Consider the following 20,274-nt stretch of genomic DNA (forward strand, 5'->3'; position numbering starts at 1 on the left):
GCCTACATCTTTACTTTAAGGCCTCAGCCGTCCTTAATCTGCAGCCATTTCCATGGTGATGCTTTGGTTCATATAAATAGTTCTTCGTTAATATTGCAAGTGTGAAAAGTCCTTAGTGGCGTCTCGTGACGAAAACATGGAGACCATGAACCTTCTTGCCGACACGGCCGGTTGTCAGCGCACCTTCTGGTACTGTCTTCTCAGCTTCTCCTCGTACGTTTAGCATGAGTCTCTTGTCCTGTTCGTCTGAACGTCTCTTCCTAAAGGTGCCCTGGGCTCCTCCTGGTACCGTCACTCTGAGCTCTTCCTTGCTGCTTGGCAATCTTGTGGAAAAGGATCATACTGAGGAGTCGCTGCTCAACAGTAATCAACAGCAGCACATTAGTGAGCCAGATGGTGCTGACTACACAAGTACATTAGACCCCGGGCCGTGTACGTACACACACACACACCTGTCACTTCACAGCAGAGGCTAATGCTCCTGGCTTCCTGTTCTTGTGTAACACCGCAGCAGATTTACATGCACTTTGACCCGTCAACATTTTTCTGCGCGCACACCGGCTAATATTGACACACTCACAGCTGGGTTCTCCTGCTTTTGTCTTTTTTTTTTTTTCCCGAACTTCCTCCTCTTTTTTTATGAAGAGGAATTTTTTATGCTAATCCCTGCATCACTGAGGAATAATAATAAGCAGGAGCAGTGATGAGTTCAGGTCCAGGGTGTCACCTCAGAGAGGAGAGTGTGAGAGGAATTCTGCAGGCGTTAGGAGGCTCAGTACATGGATGTGATCAGAGAGGGGCAGTGTTGTGTCAGCAATACATTCATTCACTCTCTCATTCCTTACGCAAGGCTTTAAGCGGAGGGTGGGGGTGGTGTTGTTGGTGTAAGTGTGGGGATGAACGGTTGAGGAAGTGGCACAGCCTTTCCATTGTTACACCTGGCAATCCTGATTAGAACAAGTTTTTAAGCGCACTACCTCTTGTGATGATCCCATTGTGGGTATTTTCGCCCACGCGCAGTTTGGGGTTTGGCAGGCGAGGGGCTGGGTGCTGCTGATGCCGTGATGGCAAAAAAATATTCATTTTTTTTTGTTCAGTGTTTTCTATTTTGGAGTTGTAAGCCATAACTTAATTGTATTATTATACGGCATTTCAGGTGAAAGTAGATATTATAATGAGAATTTATAACTAATTTTATGATAAGCTGTTAGTAACTTGACTTTTTTTAAATTAACTGTGTTTGACATCATCTCTTGTTTCTCCTGAAACGTTTGATATTGTTCTTGAATCAAAGCTTTAATCCTCTTAATATAGCCTTTTTACTGGAAATATAAGACTCAAATATTTCACTTAAAGAGAGCTTTTCATTCTGTATATCAGTCTCTAAGCAGTCAGACCTCTACTCGTAGATGAGGGCATTTTCATAATAATCTCTTATTAATCTCATTCTTCTTTTCCTTTCGAATTTCCCTTCAGGGGTCACCACAGCAAATCAACCGTCTCCGCCTAACCCTATTCTCTGTATCGTCCTCTCCCACACCAACTAACTTCATATCCTCTCTCACAACATCCATCAAATCTTGTCTTTCTAATCCCATATTACAACTTTATAAAAGGGTGACTTCCTACAATCTCATGTCTTTAGTCCCTGATTCACAAATTACTCGACACTCCTGATATTTATACATCTTTGCATTCATCCATCCATCCTCTGCTGCTTATGCTGCACCCAGGGTCAATCGTAGGGCCATTTACAAAGACAGACAACATTCACCCACTCACTCACTCACTCACTCACTCACTCACTCATTCAGCATGTTTTTGGAATGTGGGAGAATACACTCGTTACAGATTAAAAGTTTTTCATTCTAAAATTTTGGATATTTTTTTTTTTTGGTCATGTAATTACAGCTTTATTTCATATGAAATTGTAACCCTTCTTAATAAATATTATTCTATCAGCTGGTAAAACTGAGAATGTAGCTCTTGCAAAATCAAGACTAATCAGCTGATGTTATGAAATGTTTTTTTTTCAGCTGTGTTTGTAATTTTTATCATGTCATTACATTGTAATAAACCTTGTGCACCCCTGGACTACACACTAAAGGAGTGTTGGTTAAGAAACGCCGGGGCTTGGGTATAAATACACTCTCTATAACTCAGAACATAAAACCTGTCTTCATCCTGTGGAGCTATGTCATCCATCTTCCTCATCTCTGCGCCTTCAGTTGGGCCGGACAAGGTCGGCGATGTTTATGACTGTGTAATACTCACCGCTAAAGTCAGTGGCTTCCTGACGAGTCTTTGTCCTCCTTTCTCCCCCCCGACAGATCGCCTTCTCCCAGCACAGTAACTTCATGGATCTGGTGCAGTTCTTCGTCACATTCTTCAGGTGAGAGCCGTTACGCTGCCTGCATGCGCGTCTGGGTGTTTGCCATGGCTGCACTCGGCCTTGTGTGTGCTGCTGTAAGTGTGTTCGTGCACTTGTGTGTGCGCACACACACACACACACACACACAAGAGTCATTACCTTGAAGTGGTGCTGTGGATGGCTGGTTTATTGTTGCTGGAAAACACACTCTGTCATACGCACTTCTTTCACTTACAACCTGCACACTGATTGCTTCCAGGTTGCTTCATTGTAGTCCAGTGATGGGACGGAGTGTGTGTTAGGGGTTCAGTGTGACCATGTGTCTAATGCAAGAGGATGGAGCGTCAGTGGGCAGGGCCTCCAGTCATTTTTGTGACAAGAAAACAAAATATCACGCATCTTGATACACAGAGGTTTAGAAGTATGGTGCTTGAATTCTTTAAGATGATTAAACCTGCTGTTTCTTCTGGCTCTCACAAACCTCTCACATTATTTTGACCAGAAGAATTATCTAAAAAAGATATAACATTCCTTCTTGTTTTATCCGTTTTACAAACACATCTTTCTCAGAATCAGACACTGGTCCCAGCGGCTTCTGGCTAGCCTGCAGCACATTGGCCATTACGAACAGTTGCATTTTCTCCCAGCCACACACACACACACACACACACACACACACGCACTGTGCAGTTTGTTTCACAGCTATGTCTCTCATGAATACGGGGAAATGTCTCATGAAACTAAAAAAGCTGATTCTGGAAACTGGAAAGGAAGCAGCCATGTTGGAAAGTGGCGTAGAGGGCAAGTCAGAAGGAGAGTTTTTTTCCCGGCTAAATTAATTTTGAGCGAAAAAAAAAAAGGGCAGCCTTGTTGATCGGAGTGAACTGGATGATGCCAGTGTGTGTGTGCGTTTGTGAGACTCTTTGAAGAAGTGTGGCCTCTTCAGAACCAGAACCTGTTTCCCTGCCTCCACTCGGACTTGGTCTGAATTGCCCCCTTTGGCGAGCCGCTGCATGATGTAAATCACCAGTAGAACTAAACGGTAGATTTAGAAGGAAAAAAAAAACACAGCCGACGCAAGAGGCTGGCAGGAGGGGCGGACGTCGAGAACGCCGTCGCTTCTCTGCGATACAACAGATCCCCGGAGGGAAGCGAGGAGCCGTGTTTGCAGAACCATGGTCCGACACGCCGCCTAAGCTCGCTGCAGCTGTTTTTGCTTTTTAACTCGCGCGCAAATGTGCACAGCAGGGACGACGCATCGTCGTCCAGCACTTGCATCCGGAGAGCAACGGCGAGATGAAAGCCCCCCCCCCCCCCCCCCCCCCAGACATCCCTGCCGTCTTCCAGAAACCCTTTAGATCTCAACCAGAATTTAAATTTTGTTTCCCAGGTGTCGCTTGGCTCAGTCAGGACAAACGCTTTATATATTTATTTATCTATTTATTTTGTTTTTTTTTCTTTTTTTAAATATCATTTTCTGGCAGGACTGAGCGCATGTGCACGTGATGAATCCCCGGGCTGGGTACCACATCTCAGGAGCTGCTGTAATGTGTTATTGATTTTTAAAAAGTAGAGAGAGAAAAAAGTGTGTGGGGGGAGTTGGGGAGGAGGGAGGGGGGGGTTACAGCTCAGCTGCAGCTGGTATGGGCACATGCAGAGAAACTCTGCGTGTTTAAAGTCCTCGGTTTATTTTCATTTTTTAAAATATTATCTTTTTTTTATCGATCCAGCGCCCATGTATAGGTCAGACGATTTTAAAGGATTCTTCTTCTATGCCGTCAGTGCTATCCAATCGCTGCAGAACAACCGCTCTTTGAGGGTTCCAACGGGTTTTTTGTGTGAGTGTGTGTGTGTGTGTGTGTGTGTGTGTGTGTGTGTGTGCGCACGTGCCCCCTGCAACGAGGAATAGGGGGTGAATCAGCGGAATTCATTTGCATCAGCAGTGATTTAAAAATAGATTTCGAAAAGACTTTGTGAGGATTTGAGAAGCTCCAATCTGCGAGGGCCTGGTGAACCTTGGCATACTTTTCCAGGTCCTTCTTTATTTGCCAACTCATTTCCATCAGGGCTGCCACTGAGACCCAGTTATTGGCCTCACAGCACGGTGGTTACTGGTTCCTTTCTGAATGGGTTCTCCTTCCTGGGTTCTCTCCAGGTTCTCTGTTTTTCTTTGACAGCCAGTAGCTTCATTGAAAATCCTCAGTTGTTCATAGGTGTAAATAAGTGGGTGAATGGTTGTAAGTCTCTATGATTGACAGGTGACTTGTCTGGCTTGAATGCCGCCAGTTGGCCAAATGTCAGGTTGGATCGCCTTTAGACAATGAAAGAATTAATGAATTACTTAATCAAGTGGGGAAAAAAAAATCTCTTATGACATTTTTTCATAAAATAACAATTTTTGAGAAATTTACAACATCCATCCCTTGAACATTCTTGGTCATTTTTTTTAAATTATTTGCTCATTTCTTTCAAAGATGGTATCAATTCAACATGTATAAGTAAAATCTTTCCTCTGTAGACTCCGACTGGGTGGCTCAGAGAATCCCACTGTGCCCCCTTGTGTTATATAGGGTAGTGGTCCCCAAACTTTTTATCACCGTGGACCGGTCAACACATTACAATTTTACTGGGGGGAATGTGCAGTACATGTAGATTGTTTTTTATTGCGACTATAATAATATATGTGAATCCACTCTGTGCCTCCGCCTTTTCACCTTGGAAAAGAACCTTTCCGTCTGACATCTGTTTTTTATTAATTTTGCTGACTTGTGGGTTACATTCTTGGCGGTCAAGTGACCGAGATGTAACAGAGAGATTCCGGTCATTTTACAAAATAAAAGATTTTACAAACTAAAGATTGTTCGGACTCACATAATAAGTCCAACAGAAATAATTGATTATTTCTTGTGCGGCCCAGTACCAATTGATCGACGGACCGGTACCGGTCCACAGCCCGGACTTTGATAAGAGACTTTGATAAGTTGACTATTTTCTAGCCATGTTGAAATTTGTGCTCAAACTCCAGATGTGTGTGTGTGTGTGTGTGTGTGTGTGTGTGTGTGTGTGTGTGTGTATGTGTTTGAATGTTAGTGTTTGATTGTTTACATGTCAATATTTTAATCGACCTCCCCTCGACTTCATCCTCCCTCTCTCTTCTCCAGCCTACTCTACTCATCAGTCAGAGCATCACTTCTTCCTCACTCCCCTCCGGTCAGCCGACCCATCCCACCATCTGAGTTGCTCTTAATCCCAAATTTGCATTTTTTCTGTCTTTGTTCATTTTCTTTATTTCATATTTTTTATTTGTTTCAATTATGTCAGCCTGTCTGTCGCCGATGAGCAGTAGAAGCCTCGTAGCGAGCCTCACGGCCTCATCCGTGTTTCCTCCTCCACGAGGGCGGGAAGGAGGGCCACGCTAATTAATGTGAATATTGTTAGCTCTTCTTTTTTCACTTGTGTGTCTTAATCTCTCCCTCCCTCTCTCTCTCTCTCCCTGCCTCACTCCGGGCCGCTGGGGGGGGGGGGGGGACACACAGATGAAGGTGGTGCCATCACGTTGTCTCTGCTGCCTGCACCAACACCCTTGTCCCCCCCTCGACCCTCAACCCCCACCCCAGCGTTCTCCTGCCGCAAAAACAGATCCATTAAACATTAGCATCAACAGGAGCGGTGGTTCTGGCCACCACTCATCCTCCGCACCTGCACCTCCTCACCTCCTGTATATATACACACCGTGTATATATATATATATATATATATATCATAAATACGGTGTGTATATATCTTCAACTTATTTCCTTTCAGCTTTTTCCCTTAAGGGATCGCCACAGCGAATGAACCCCCTCCATCTCGCCTTGTTCTCCGTATCTTCTTATCTAGCGTCAACTCCAGCAATGTAGACCCCCAGCCAAGCAGTACCAGCTTTAGCATCCTTATTCCAATATATTTACTGCCCCTCCTGTGTACATGACCAAATCATATCAGTCTTGCTACTTTCACCTAAAAAGTAAACAAACCTAAACAAACATGTGTCGCCCCCCCTTATGGACTCATACTGAGCTTATCCATTCTCGTCACTCCCTGAGTGAGTGAGTGAGTGAGTGAGTGAGTGAGTGAGTGAGTGAGTGAGTGAGTGAGTGAGTGAGTGAGTGAGTGAGTGAGTGAGTGACTGACTGACTGACTGACTGACTGACTGACTGACTGACTGACTGACTGACTGACTGACTGACTGACTGACTGACTGACTGACTGACTGACTGACTGACATGTTATTCTAAAGGTTTGTTGTCTTGCATTTATTTACTTGTGAAGGATTCTAGGATTACTGCTCAGTCATTTTAAAAGGGAAACCCACTCTATGAGATTGAAGAGATTCTTGGCTGATTCTTGGCCGTACTTTTCCTTTTTCCATCATCAGGAAGTTAAATTGGTACCTTTTACTAGTCCTTATAACAGAAGTGCCTGTTTGTCTACAGCAGCACAGAATGTGAGTACTATTCCCAAGCGAGGACTCAGATCTGGAACAAAATGGGATTTTGGCAACATTGTTACACGGCGAGGAACAGAGTAAACACGACCATGAGCTACAGTGCGGCCATATGTCCATCCAGGCTGCGTAAAAATAACCACCGTGTGAGACTTCCCCATTGTCTAAATGACACCTTGAATTCCATTTCCACCGTGATCTGGGGCCGAGGCTGCTGACGCACAGTCTCGGCATTATGGGTTTAATGTCACCACTAAAAGGTGAAATTAGAAATAAGCACATAATGGTCGCAGCAGACCTTTTAATCCTGAATTTATAGGTTGAGGGCGCTCTTGTGGTCAATAATCTTGGAGTGGCATGATAGACAGTGTGGAGATATGAAAGTTCAGAGATGATAGCGGTCTTGTAAATAACATCATGTTGATGAAAAACAGGCTTGGTTCTCCTCAGAAAAAGTCACCCCTTTGTTTATTTGAGTCTTGAAGTTCTTCTCCATGGGTTTTCACCTGGCTGGATATCCCCTGCCCATAAGCATTAATGGGGTGGGATTAGCATAGGATATTGTTGAAAATGAGCTCTTTTAAATGATCAGAAATGCAGCCAGCCATGGGTACCAAATCTTTGATTGACAAGGTGTTGATCAGTAGTTTAAGCACCCTCTTTTTATAAAATACAATATTGAAGGATGGAAAGGTGTGAGTATGTCCCTCTAGAGAGTATTTAAAGTATTTTTGATAGTAGTCCAGAAGCCTCAGTATTTGTAACAAGGTTTTTCCTCTGGAGTAGACTACTGCAGGTTTCCTGCCCTCTGGGAGCAACGCAAACTTTTATTTAGAAGGATAGTACTGCGCCGAATGAAACAGTCTGTCTGAATATTGCGTCCACACCGGTTCCCCCCTGCGTTTATTTTGTCCCGCTTGCTTGAAGGAGACATTGACTTCACGGCGGGAAAAACAGCTGCTGTTCTACAACGCAGTGTCTGGAGTTGCAGCGGCGGCAGCATCCATTCATCTCATCTCATCATCAGTCCTGGCGGTAGGGCCCAATGTTCCAGAAGATTCCCCCGAAAGCCCAGCTCCCTGGCAGATTTGTGCTCGGTTGCTAACGGCTGAACCCCTGCTGTCTGATGGGCGCTTCCCCTTGCTGTCACCGCCGCACTGCATATTTTTAGCCTGTGAGTCGATGCTGGCGTCCCGCCAGTACTGGCAGCACGTGGACCGTTTCCATTCAGAGACACTATTGTCTGGTACCGCAGTCTGAAATGATCATCTTTTAGCTCTCATCCGTCTGCTGCAGGGTCTTGGCAGGTGTCATTGAGGGTCTGGGCACGAGGGTCCCTTCTGCCTCTGCAGACACAGTGAAGGGTCGTTTCTGGTTCCACTTCCGGGGAAAATGGATCAGCTTTTGATTCTAGTTTTATCTAGATAATCCACGTTCTGAGGAGCCAGGGATTAAGAGGGTACAAGGTTCAAGATGAATTTAAGTATCCCCCCACCCCACCCCACCCCTCCACATGTAATGTTTATCTGGCCATGACCTTTAAACTGTATTTGATTGGGGCTCATTTTCTGAGACAAATACCCTAAACACGCACATGCTGCAAAAGCACCTGGAAGCATCACTGCATTCTTATCTGGGAGGCGGATGAGACCCTTATCTTAAAGGGCCAAAGGAATGGGTTGGGAGGGGTCATCTGCCTCCCAACCCACCCGAGTGGGAAGGGCCAAAGTAACTGGACATGACCTTTACCAAATCAGACATGGAAGGGATGAAGTGTCTGTGACGAGAATTTTCCAAATTCAACAGTTAAAACACCAAATTATAAAAAACTCATTCCCTGTTTTGTGCATGTTGGGAAAATATAATCTAAATTAATTTGGTGAACGGGGGCGAAGCTTTATGCCGGGGCGTTATGAAGTTTCTGGGCAGAATTGGTCTCTGAGCAACTGTTGCTTGGACTGTGGCAAATCTCCAATGGTGGCAATGGTTCGAAAATGACACGTTGTTAAACTCAGTTGCAAGTCCTTGTAGTGTCCTCCCCAACCCCTGGGTCCCAAAAACACAAACTAGTCGATCAAATTTTGAAGATTAGATCTTTATCACGGGTTGGGAAATAGAGTTAGCACGGCTTCCTGGACGCAGCGTATTCCTCCGTTGCCCTCCCCATGAACCCGTCTTCAAGGAATTCCCTTGAGTTTTGGTGTCCATCAGATCGGTGAACTGTTTGTGTAGATTTTATTTGATTTCGCCGTGAACGGGGCTCTGAACAGAGAGAGGGAGGGAGGGAGGGAGGCTCTCGAACACCGATTTACTGTCGAGTGAGTTTAATGTTGGCCGTATGAGAAGAGATGCCTTACTCGTTCGACGATCTGTCAGCTGAGAGAGAAATTCAACATCATCAATTTATTATCAATGTGATTGGTGCACGGTGATGCACATGTGACCACACAGGAACAAGGCACCAGGTTTTTTCTTTGCAGCAGAGCAGAGAAGATTTCGCTTTTGGATTTATTTATTCCCCATCTCTGAATAGAAAGGAGGGTTTCAGAGCCGCCGCACGTGGACATAGATGGATGCACATTCAGTGCACGATTAAGAGACAATGATAATAATCCAGACTCAAGTTGTGTCCCAGTTTTGATGATTGTTGAGTGTCTCGGTCTCGGCCTGGAGGAATATTATCATAAAATTGCCACTATTACGACATAAAGCGATATGAAGTTGCTCCTCCTTGTGATGAAAGGATTTATTTTCCTGCCGCTGGCCGACTTGCCGAGAGTAGAAAATAGACCCCTGTGCTTGTTAGAAATTGCATAACAGCAAAGACCCTATTTGTCATGTATAAAAAAAATTAATAAAAGCATCCTCTTGCGCAGAGAGTTTGATTATTTGTGAAGCCTGTCAGCTCAGTGCGCCTTGTATCCATAGCAACGTATCACTCCCAAATAAGCAAGAGTTAGCAAGAAACGTGACAGCGTTTTAATCCATCCAAACATATTGCTCAGGATGATACTGTTGACAATGTTTATGTCCCTGATTTTCAGTTACCTGAGGCCACTCTGCATTCGTGGCTGGATCACATGTCTGAACACCTGCTCCCACAAGCCACCAGTCTGCCCACCTGCATTATTTAGAAAAACTCTGGAGAGTGAGTTCACTTTTTTAGCATTTTTCTAAATAATACAGGGGCTAGAGTTCACCTCCGAACCCTGCTAAGTGTTTCTTTGTCATACCGAGGTCCTGGGGGGCGTCCGGCTTTAGCCGTGGTATTTTCCAGGAGAGGAGGACTATTAAATATGAGGTGGGTTATTAAGTATGAGGCAGGTGTGCCAGTGTGAGTGAGTGTATATTTTGGTATATTGTCACCTTGTAAAACTCTGAGGACCCCGGGAGGAATCACAATAAACAAACCAACTCGGAGAAGCAGTTAACTCAAAACACAGATTGCCAAAAAAAATGGCTGCACAGTGGTGCTGTGCGCCCTTGGAACGGCACACACACACACACACACAAACACAGTGCATCGGTCTTTAGCTCTGAATCAGCCCGTGTAACTTATTGTTAGTTCAATGATGATCAATTTCTCAATGTAAGTTTCAACTACGAATTGTTTACTTCGGCACAAATTGACCCCCTTCTTCACCCATCTTTACCCCATGCTGATGATGTCAACACAATCCAATCATTCGGATTCCCGAATTATAAGTGAGAGAGAGATAACCATCAGTTTGGCTGAAAGTGAGGTGACATTTTTGGTGGCTGATCATTGCAGCATGAAGCGCACTCTTCGGACACTGATGTCGGCCTGCATGGTCACTTCCAGCACCGGCAGCAGGTCAAGAGTCACAGGACTCTGAGTTGCTTTGGGGTTTCCATAACTCCGATGTCGTAACAGCGAGTTAGCGTTGCAGTTGCAGCTTGCTGCAGATGCTGCACTGCATTTCCAAGGCCTTCCTTTTTTTTTTTTTTTCAAAACCCAAAACATTTACTGTCAATTCATTCTACAGTCCTGAAAAAGTTGACCGGTCGAACCAGTATGGTGGAATAGGGTCTACCAGTCCTAGGACTGCAGTGTCGAAAGTGTCGCCGCCTATCCTCAAGCAACCAAGCAGTCTTAAAAAAGGCCAATGGTCATCAACTGTAACCAGTTAAAGCTCAATAATTTGCTGGAACATTCTACAAATCCTTCATGCAAGATACAAGCGGAACTTCAAGTGTAATTGAGTGTTGGCTGTTAGTCAAGCAGGAGTGTATTATTTTAAATGGTTCCTTGTGTTAGCAAGGAGCGACATTTGTATGGAAAGAAGACTTCTCTCTTGGGATTCTACTCCGGCCAGTACCCCCCCCCCGTCAGCATCTTGGGATTGTTGACTGACAGCATGTACTCTTTCTTTTTTTTTCTTTTACATTTTAAAATACCTTTCTTCTATCTCAACCTCCGTTTCTCCTGGGACACCTGAAAGGGGGGAAGGGAGGTCTGTTGTTCCTGGGGAGCCTCCGAGGGCACTCTGCAGGGGCTGCCACCTCATAATCCTGCTCTTTTTTTTCCTCCCCCTTCAAAGTGTTCAGTCTCTCTGAATCTCTGCATCCTTTTTTCTTCCTATGTCTTCTAGGCTTTATCTGAACCTTCACCGCAGCCTCTCTCTCAGTCGGTTTACCTTCCCTGCCTCCGTGTTGCTTCTTGTTTTTCATCTCATTGGTCTCAGCTTTTTCCTTTCCATTTTTTTTTTTTTTTTTTTTTAATCCTCAGGCGTTTCAAACCTCTCCGCCCTCCCACTTTGCCTGTACCCCCCTCCACTTGTGCATTCCCTTCCACTCTCTCTTTGTATCTGACCCCTCTGTCAGGTCGCTGGCGAGGAGCCTGAGAGGGACACGAGCAGTCGATAGCGGCAGATAGAGGAAAAAAAATAATAAATAAAAAAGGTGGCTGGCAGCTGCAACCTCCTCTTCTTCCTTCTCTTCGGTGTGCGGATGCTGAAAGCTGCTCCCCGCCTGATTAATAATAAACGAGCCACATCAGTCGGTTCAACTCAGAGCGTCCGCTCGCTTCTCCACCTCATCTTCACCTGTAATGGAGGATGCGCGTCCCCCCTCCCCCCGGCCCCCAGAGGGATGGAGAGCCGCGCTCCTTCCATCAGATGGGCCTCGTGTCCAGAGATCCCCCCCGCAGACACGTGTCTCTGCACAGCCCAGGGTTGAAGACGCGATGGAAATGAGTTCCAACTGCTGTTAAAACTCCACCGGACCAAACCTAGAAAATCTCTTCTTATGTTTTCACCATGCATAGTTTTTTGGGAGCAATGTGTTAAACACCACGTCTGCAATTCCATGTTTTGACCACTGTGAATTTCATCCCCTGCTCGTGCCGTTTCCCCTGTCCAGCATGTTTAGCAACACTAAAAGAAAGCCTCATCTCCGACTCCTTTTCAAAAATTTTGATATTTTCTTGCATGCTAACGCACCTAGCTCCCTCTACCCCCCCCCCCCCCCCCCCCCCCCCCCCAAGCTGTGTGTTTTGTTCTCAACACTAAAAGCACCGTACATACTAAGCAAGAAGCGAAGACAGAATGACATTGTTCTTTCTCAGCCCTGGTTCGGGAGTCTTCGCAGCTTGTTCTCGACATGTCATCTGGGCAGAACTTTTTTTTCTAGTGTGGTGTCCGAGAACTACTGTGTGATTGTTAAGACATTTGAAGTAGGTGGGGTCAAGGTGGTAAAGCTGTAGGGGTGCTATTCCCGCTTTTCCACTGTCGCCGAAGGTTGTACAGTGATGGATATTTTAGAGGATCCACTGGCCGAGGTCATGAAGAAGTATGAAAATCTATGTAACACATCTAATAAGGCATGTAAAGACACACAAACAGCTTGTGGCACCCTGAAGAAGGAAGCCCGAATGTTCTGTGCTGTGAAAAGTGTTACTTCAAAAGATGGTAAAAGATACCTTCAAGACAAATTCCTGAAGGCCAAGTCCAGAATGCTTAGTGTGCTTGGTGTGTGAGTGAGGCGTCTGAGGACTTCCTGCATTTTTGCACCTAAGTTACTGGTATGAAATGTCATTGCCTGAAATAACTTTGTTCTTGGCACCTTGAGAGGAACAAATTCCTTGCCTCGTGTGTAAAAATTAGAGGACACTATATAATGGTGGGATATGTTCAATTAAAACAAAACAAAACAAAACATTGCTGTATGTATGGAGATGCACTACACTACCTACAGTCCTGTAGAGCGACAATTGACCTGTTGTGTGCTGGCATCTTTCCTGCAGCTCCAAAGTAGATAAACAGAAAAAAAAAAAAAAAATTTTTTTCAAAAATTTCATTATTTCCTAGTATTTGCTGTGCGATATTTTCAAAATCTATCGGTAATTCATTTTTACAAACCTGAACTTGCATGGAGAAACTAGGGTTTCCCTCAGTGACAATGATGTAACCCCCTCCACAGTGATGGAGGATGTAGAATAGGAATTCTGAGGAAAGAGTCTGCAAAGAGTCCTCAGGTAATACTGAAACCTTTATTCCCCAACCAAAACAAGTATCCTTTTCCCTTTTCCTCACAAAACTGTCAGGGTTTTTCTTGTCTTTACCGGGCTGTTTGAGCTGTGGCTAGGCCTGCGGTGTGGCACGGTGCAGTGCTCCCAGGACCAATGGAATGACGTTTGTCCAAGGAGCAGGCTTAATTTTACAACCTGCAAAAGGAGAAGGCGGCGGGAGGCTGGATTAGTATTCAGCTGGCTGTGTGCTAGTGTTTGCCCTCTGGCTGTTGTCTCGCTGTCAGGTTAGCCAATGACACGTCGGCACTCACCTCTTCGGCCTCGGTCGCTCCTGGCTATAATTCTCTTTCTTTTTTTTTTCTTTTCTACTGGGGCCTCTTCTCTCATCCTCAGCTACCGCAACACACCATCCTTCATTTTTCCACCCGGGGCCTACAGAGAATGGCCAGAAATGCACTTTTATGCACTTCCCTGCTGATGATTTTTTTTTTTTATCTATTTCTTTTTCGTCCTTGCTCATTGCCCCTCATTTTGTGCTCATGTCCTTTCACTGAACGTACGGCAGCTGAGCAGGTTTCCCAAACTCCTCGCATGACTTCAGAGCCAGCTGGCAGTGCTGGCGGGTTCCTCCTCGTCTGCCCTCAAAGTGCTTTGCAGTGTCATGCCAGTGACCTTGTGGGCCTTGCTGTTTCTCACACACACACACACACACACACACACACACACACACTCAAACACCTCAGACCAGTGGAAGGTGCCAGCAAGCAGCAGTCACAGACTCAGTTTCCTTGATATTTTCAACCAGTTTTTGACACCAGCCGGACCTGCGACTCTGGAAGCAGTTGTTCCCCTTGTTTTATTTGTTTTGTTTGTCAGGGTACTTCCTTTGTAGCCTGTTTGTTCTTTTTTATGAAGTTGTTCCCTGGGTGACTTCAGACATGACAGAACCACATATGGACTGAGCCTTTCTGTATGTGATAACATTCTCCTTCTGCACAACATTACACTTGCTTTGAATGTTATCACAAACAGGTTTTGTGTGTAGAGAAGCGCTGCCACGATGGCTCTGGCTCGATAAAAAACAATTGTAGTGATGTCATTGCGATCCGATATAAACAACCCTGGTCATTGCTTCCGTAAGTCTCAACTTCCAATTAAAGCGCCATCTGTTTTTATTTTTACATTGCGCTTTGTTTTCCCCTTTCACAAAGCAACAAAACGACCTTACTTATACCTAGTGCCCGTTATGACGTGTAGCTTGTTAAGAAGAAAAACAAACCAGCGCCTTACTCACTTTGGGTTCCATCCGCCGTAAGGCAAAGCTCCATGGTCACCACGGCTTTTCCTGCCCGGCACGTGTGGTGGAGGATTATGAAGACCAATACAAAAATAACCACAACAAAAAGCTATTTCTGTTTGGAACTATTAGAAGAAGAGATGTTTTGATTTTTTTTTAATTTGAATCCATTGATGAGAGAGAATAAGTATGATAAAATAAATCAATTTAAATGAAATGATGTAGTGTTGGCAAATCAGTGCAGGCCTCCCTGCCTAGAAGATCCAGCTTGAGTTTGGCTCAGGTGCGTTTGTAAGGTCTTTGACCTCAAGCACTGCCATAACAAGAAGTTTTAACTGAATGAAAAAAAACAACTCAGGGTTTGTGTTTTATCATTTCTTTCTTTTTTTTTTTTTTTACTTGTTTTTTTTTTGGTTTGTTTTATGTCAAGGGAAAAAAAAGTATTCAAAGCAATACACCCATTTTCAAGTTATACAGAACTTGATTCATCTCAGCCCTTACTTTTCATCAACCATAAAGAGAAGTACCAAGGGAAGCAAAGGCACCTTTATATGCATAATAATCAGATGTCTTCGAAAATGAATTAAAAAAAGATTGCAATAAAACCATAGAAAAAGAACAAGTGATTTCTAAAAGGTTAGGTATCAATGACCTGAGTGAAGATAAATCATGATAAAGATAGAATTGTGCATGAAATAAAATCTGATCAATTTAGCTGCCAGGTGTATTTTTTTTATGACAAAAAAAAATACCTCAATAAAAGCGGCAGAAGAAAAATAAATAAGAGAGTGATTTCAGCCTGGGGCTCTCAGGCCAAACAAATCTGACGCCAAATAAGACCTGGCCCTTGGAGCCTCTGCTTTATGAAAAAAGAAGAAGCGTGTTCTGTGATTTGGAGATGCTTGCAGCCGCATGGAACAGACATCAGAACATCCAGCTGCTGAGAAGCAAACAAATCCCTCAGATTTAGTCAGACCACTCCAAAAATTGCTGTTTAACAAGTGCTCCAGCGCAGTATCCATTATAGGTTGAAATGCCTAAACTTATAATGAATGTTACTGTTATTGCTTGTTACATTAGTATTGTGTTACAGTCTGTCATAGGGCAATTTCAAACTTTGACATTATAGAATAAAAAATGAAAAAAGGCAAAGGGATTATTACTTGATAAATATTATTTTGATAAATATTCCCTTTTTAGAAAAAAAAAAAATGACCGAACCTAATTTAGCGAAACATCATAGCAGCACCTAGACAAACATGACTTCCACACGGTCCGGTGTTGGCTCGACGGCACGACGGAACTCCTTTTTTCTGTGCTTCTCGGTTGAAAAGCTGCATTACGATGCCATAGTAACCGGCTGACAGGCAACTGATGTCTGGATGCAATAAGTCTGGTCTGACGACCTGCAAACAGCCACAGATGCGATAAACATCAATGAGGATGCAGAGTCGATGAAACAAATCCCTGTCTCTTGGACTTCAAGTTAGGATTCAAATCTGTAGTCTCCCAGTTCCTGTCTTCTCAGTTGAGGTGAGGTCAGAGCTTCTTTGGGACATCATTGGACTCAGCCATTTGTCCCTGATGACTGAGCCTGCGCCCCATTCGCCTCTAGATATCTCTCACTTTGACAGTCCATGTCCACCTGAAGTATCACTTCCTGTCTCGGTCCTTTCTCTGGGAGTCCTCAGCCTGGACCCCTTTGATGCACCACTGTGAGCCAATAATGTCGGTCGTTGCTCTTAAAACCTTTCGGTCAATAACATCCCAGAATGGATGGATGGACCTCCCAGGGTGGATGGGGCCCCCTAAAATAGATGCCGTGCTTAGAAGTGAGGTGGGAGGAGTGGGCGTAGGTGCTGGGTGGGGAGGTGATAAAGTTGCTGATCTGAATACATCATGGTTGGTGTGAAGGAGTGAAGGAAGGCTTGGAATTGATAGGGCGGTTAAACTTTCAAGTAAGTGAGAGGTTTGTGCCTGGAGGCCCCCCGCCCGCTCATCTGGTGAAGTGATGATTCAATTTTTCGCCCTCCTTGATAAAGATGTTGGCACATTACTCTACCAGGGACATAGAGGAGAAAATGAGCCTTAGTGGCGCTTGGGAAGAAAGAAAGAAAGAAAGAAATATTTGCTAAATTTCTCTCCAGATCCTCTGGAATCGTTATTTACCACTGATAAACTGTCCCACGCCGAGATATCCAGTGGCCCTTGACGGGCCCCCCTTATTCATGTTTCACCGTATAGCATGAGGTTGATGGCAGGTTTTCTGTGAGTTGTTCCAACGGCTCCTTAACAGGTACCCAGTACCCCCTGGATATGCAGGCAATCCGAACATGAACCAGGAAAGTCGTTGAGTGGCAGGAGGGGTGGATGATTTGAAAAAAAAAAAAAAAAGGTTGTTTTTCTAAAGGCTGCCTAATGGGTGCATGCAGACTGCGCCCAGAGACGCCATTCAGTTGGGGAAAGAAATATAAAAATACGAAGAGCTCCAAAAATCGGATTGGTTGCTCTATTTTTACTTGGCCATTTTAATGTCATTTTTAGGTATTTTTCTTTCTAAATTGTAAATTAAAGGTGCCAGAATTCAATTTGATTCTGAAACAGAAACAAAAGTGCTCTGTTAATGGAAAAGTTCAATAGATAGTGTGTTTAGGGAATCATGGTTTCTCCATGGTTTTCCCCACCCGCTTACTCCAGACTTGATGCTTGCAAATGTCTGTATAAAGTCTTTTACATCACAGATGTTTTCCATGAGGAGCAGTGTGTTCGGGTGACTGGCGTATAGGCTGCCGTTGCACAACCAATAACACGCTGACGTTTGAGGTACTGGGAAAAAGGGACTGTGAGCCTGAGAGGCACCGGGGCGCTGACAGAAAACAGCAACATAAAAACACTATGAGACACTATGGAAAAGGCGTGACGGTCTGGGAATCAAGTTCTGATTGCAAGAGATGTTGTCTCTGATGTATCTGAGAGTGCACACACACGCACACACACACACACACACACACACACACACACATGCCCACATACATGTGGGTACATACCCACAGTCTTGACTTTAGCTTGATATTTTCCTCTCCATTTTCTTCACAGCCTCCTTAATGCAAGTGTGAAACCAACTTGAGACCTACCCCACAACACACACACACACACACACACACACACACACACACACACAGATCGACACTGTCACCTTTGATTTTCTCACGTCGATTCTGCAAAGTCCGCGCTGCACTCAGGTTACTGATTCTTTGACACGTCTTGTGTGTGTGTGTATGTTTGTACTCACTTGTAAGTACATACAGTATACATTCTAATATATACAAAGCTATATATGTGAGATGCCTGCATTATCTACATACATATGGAAAACACTGACTATTAACCTCACAGTACCTATACAAGAAAAGAAAATGTATGTCCTACAAATATGTAGAAACAAATAATAATAATGATGATAATAATAATTATTATTATATGATAAATGAAATAAATGAATCAGGGTTCTCTCAGCTATAGTGATGATAAAAATGCAATAACAGTAAAGCAATAACAATCGTGAATAAATATACAATAGTTTGATACATTGAAATAATAGTAATAACAATAATGCATTCTATTTAAAGGTGCCTTTCTTGACCATCAAGGACACTGTACAGACATGACCATTGAAAGCTTATACATTAGTAACAAGCAAGTAACTGGCGAGCGGTGGCAGCAAGTCGCACCAGTGTTCACTTACCGGAAGCTAGTGTCAAAGTGTCAGATTAAGCTAATGTGAAATTTGCTAGTATATATTGTATAAATTGGGATGTATAAATTCTTCTCTTTCTTAAAATACAAACAGTGCATAAAATAACCCTCTACCCCCTGACAACAACAGCAAAAAGTGCATGCGTGAAAACAGGAAACAGTCTCTGTGTCTGAGGCCGTCCCTCCAATTCTCCCGCCGATCTAGTGGAAAGTGCAAATCACTGTTGCCGTGGTGCCGACTGGCCTCTGGTGTCAGCAGCCCACGATGTCTGACAGCATTATACACTCACCTACTGTCATTCTCAGAGGTTCTGGACCTGTCTCACCCTGACCACGTGCTAGTTTGGGTTTGGTCACATGTCAGCCGGCTGTTTTGCCTTGAGCCGCAGGAACTTTTTTTTTTCTTCTCCAAATTAAATCCATATATGGCAAAGGACAGATCTGAGGAATGGAACGGGAGCAACCCCTGTTGATCACATCACCGTGTGCCACGTGCTTCTCATCAGGGAAGAGCAAAGCTATGTGGATGATTGGCAGGCTAATTTGGTAGATGGGGCCGTAAACACCACTTGTGGACCCATGATGGTGCACGGGCTCACGCTTGGAAATCAATGTGTTGTGTTCCGCCACTGCTTATCATCAGACAGATGCTGTGTTTGCCTCGTCGTCTTTGTGCTCTGTCCGCCGCTCACCTCTCCTCCTCCTCATTCCTCCACAGCTGCTTCCTGTCCCTGCTCCTGGTCGCTGCCGTAGTTTGGAAGATCAAGCAGAGCTGCTGGGCATCACGGCGACGAGAGGTAGGTCCCAGATGATGGCCGATCTGGCAGTGCCCTGTGACACTCCTGCACTCTTGAATCCTTACCCAGGCAGTTTGAATCAAAAAAAGCTCAATGGTCTTCGTGCGATGATTAGTTTTTTGTATGCAGGTAGCGAAACTGGCCACCTTAAGAGTCTTTCCTGCATTTTCACAGCTTCTGTTATGTCTGTGTAATAACCTCATCTGATATGGTGTTTCATGGTGCTGGGTCCTGGGCTGAGGGCCACGAGGAAGTTTCGTTTAAACTGAAAGGGGGTGCAGACAGACCATAATACTCATTTGGCTACCTGGTTTGGAGCTGTGATCACTTGAATGATTCTGGACAGAGCTTGATCCAGGAAGTGTGACAGCATGGTGTTGGGGCTCAAGTCGGGCTGGTAGTTCTAGGTGCCGCGCCGAGGCTGATCCTCGCTCAGCGGGTTGACCAAGGTGCAGAAAAAAGGGACTTTTTTATCTTTGTTTTGTTCTAAAACGTTTTCAAATGACCAAGATGAGACAAAGACCAAGGTGTGACATCATCCTGAGCATAATTCAATGGGTCATTTTCATTTGATTTGTTTCTAAGGGCAACACTTTTCCAAGTAGTTTAACATCTCAGTCTGTGTTTTTGTCAACGGTCCTCCCAAGTTTCTTTAATAAGGGAAGGTATTGGGATAAGTTGCACGGCAGCAGATTGGTCACAGGTGCCCGATCTTGACATCTGATAAGCAGCCTTTGTGTCTCCACTAGTCTTTTTTTTTTTTTTCAGCATGTTATCCAAAATCTGCTTTGTGGCATTGGCATGTCGTGTCAGTCCTGCCAAACTGCAGTCTGTTTCCTTTTAATCCAGCAGTGGAGAAAGAAACAATAAAGAATACTCAATATACTTGTCAATAAATATATGCTATGAGGTTTTATAGCCTCTTTTAACTTGGTGATTTATAAGGTGCTCGCAAGCGAAAAAAAAGTGCAGACACCCATGCCAGTGGGGAGATCCACATAATATGCATTTTTGTGTTTTGTTACACTTAGGAAGTGTTATTGTAATGCACAAAATCCATTGACCCCATTCAAGAAC

The 20,274-nt window shown here is 44.3% G+C and overlaps 1 protein-coding gene across 4 annotated transcripts in view; it reads left to right on the forward strand.

Moving 5' to 3' along the window:
* The window catches only part of atrn (attractin), a 128,450-nt gene that overhangs the window by 58,267 nt on the left and 49,909 nt on the right, over window positions 1–20,274 (forward strand). For all 4 annotated transcript variants that reach the window (XM_086152461.1, XM_086152471.1, XM_086152481.1 and 1 more), the window contains exons 25-26: window positions 2,331–2,392; window positions 19,119–19,197. In XM_086152461.1, the coding sequence (XP_086008587.1) occupies window positions 2,331–2,392; window positions 19,119–19,197 (141 nt within the window). The remainder of the gene's footprint in view (window positions 1–2,330; window positions 2,393–19,118; window positions 19,198–20,274) is intronic.

The sequence above is a fragment of the Fistularia commersonii genome, chromosome 1 (assembly GCF_037954325.1).
Source record: "Fistularia commersonii isolate RoL2024-O1a breed Wild chromosome 1, RoL_Fcom_v1.0, whole genome shotgun sequence".
In the NCBI taxonomy this organism is placed as follows: Eukaryota; Metazoa; Chordata; class Actinopteri; order Syngnathiformes; family Fistulariidae; genus Fistularia; species Fistularia commersonii.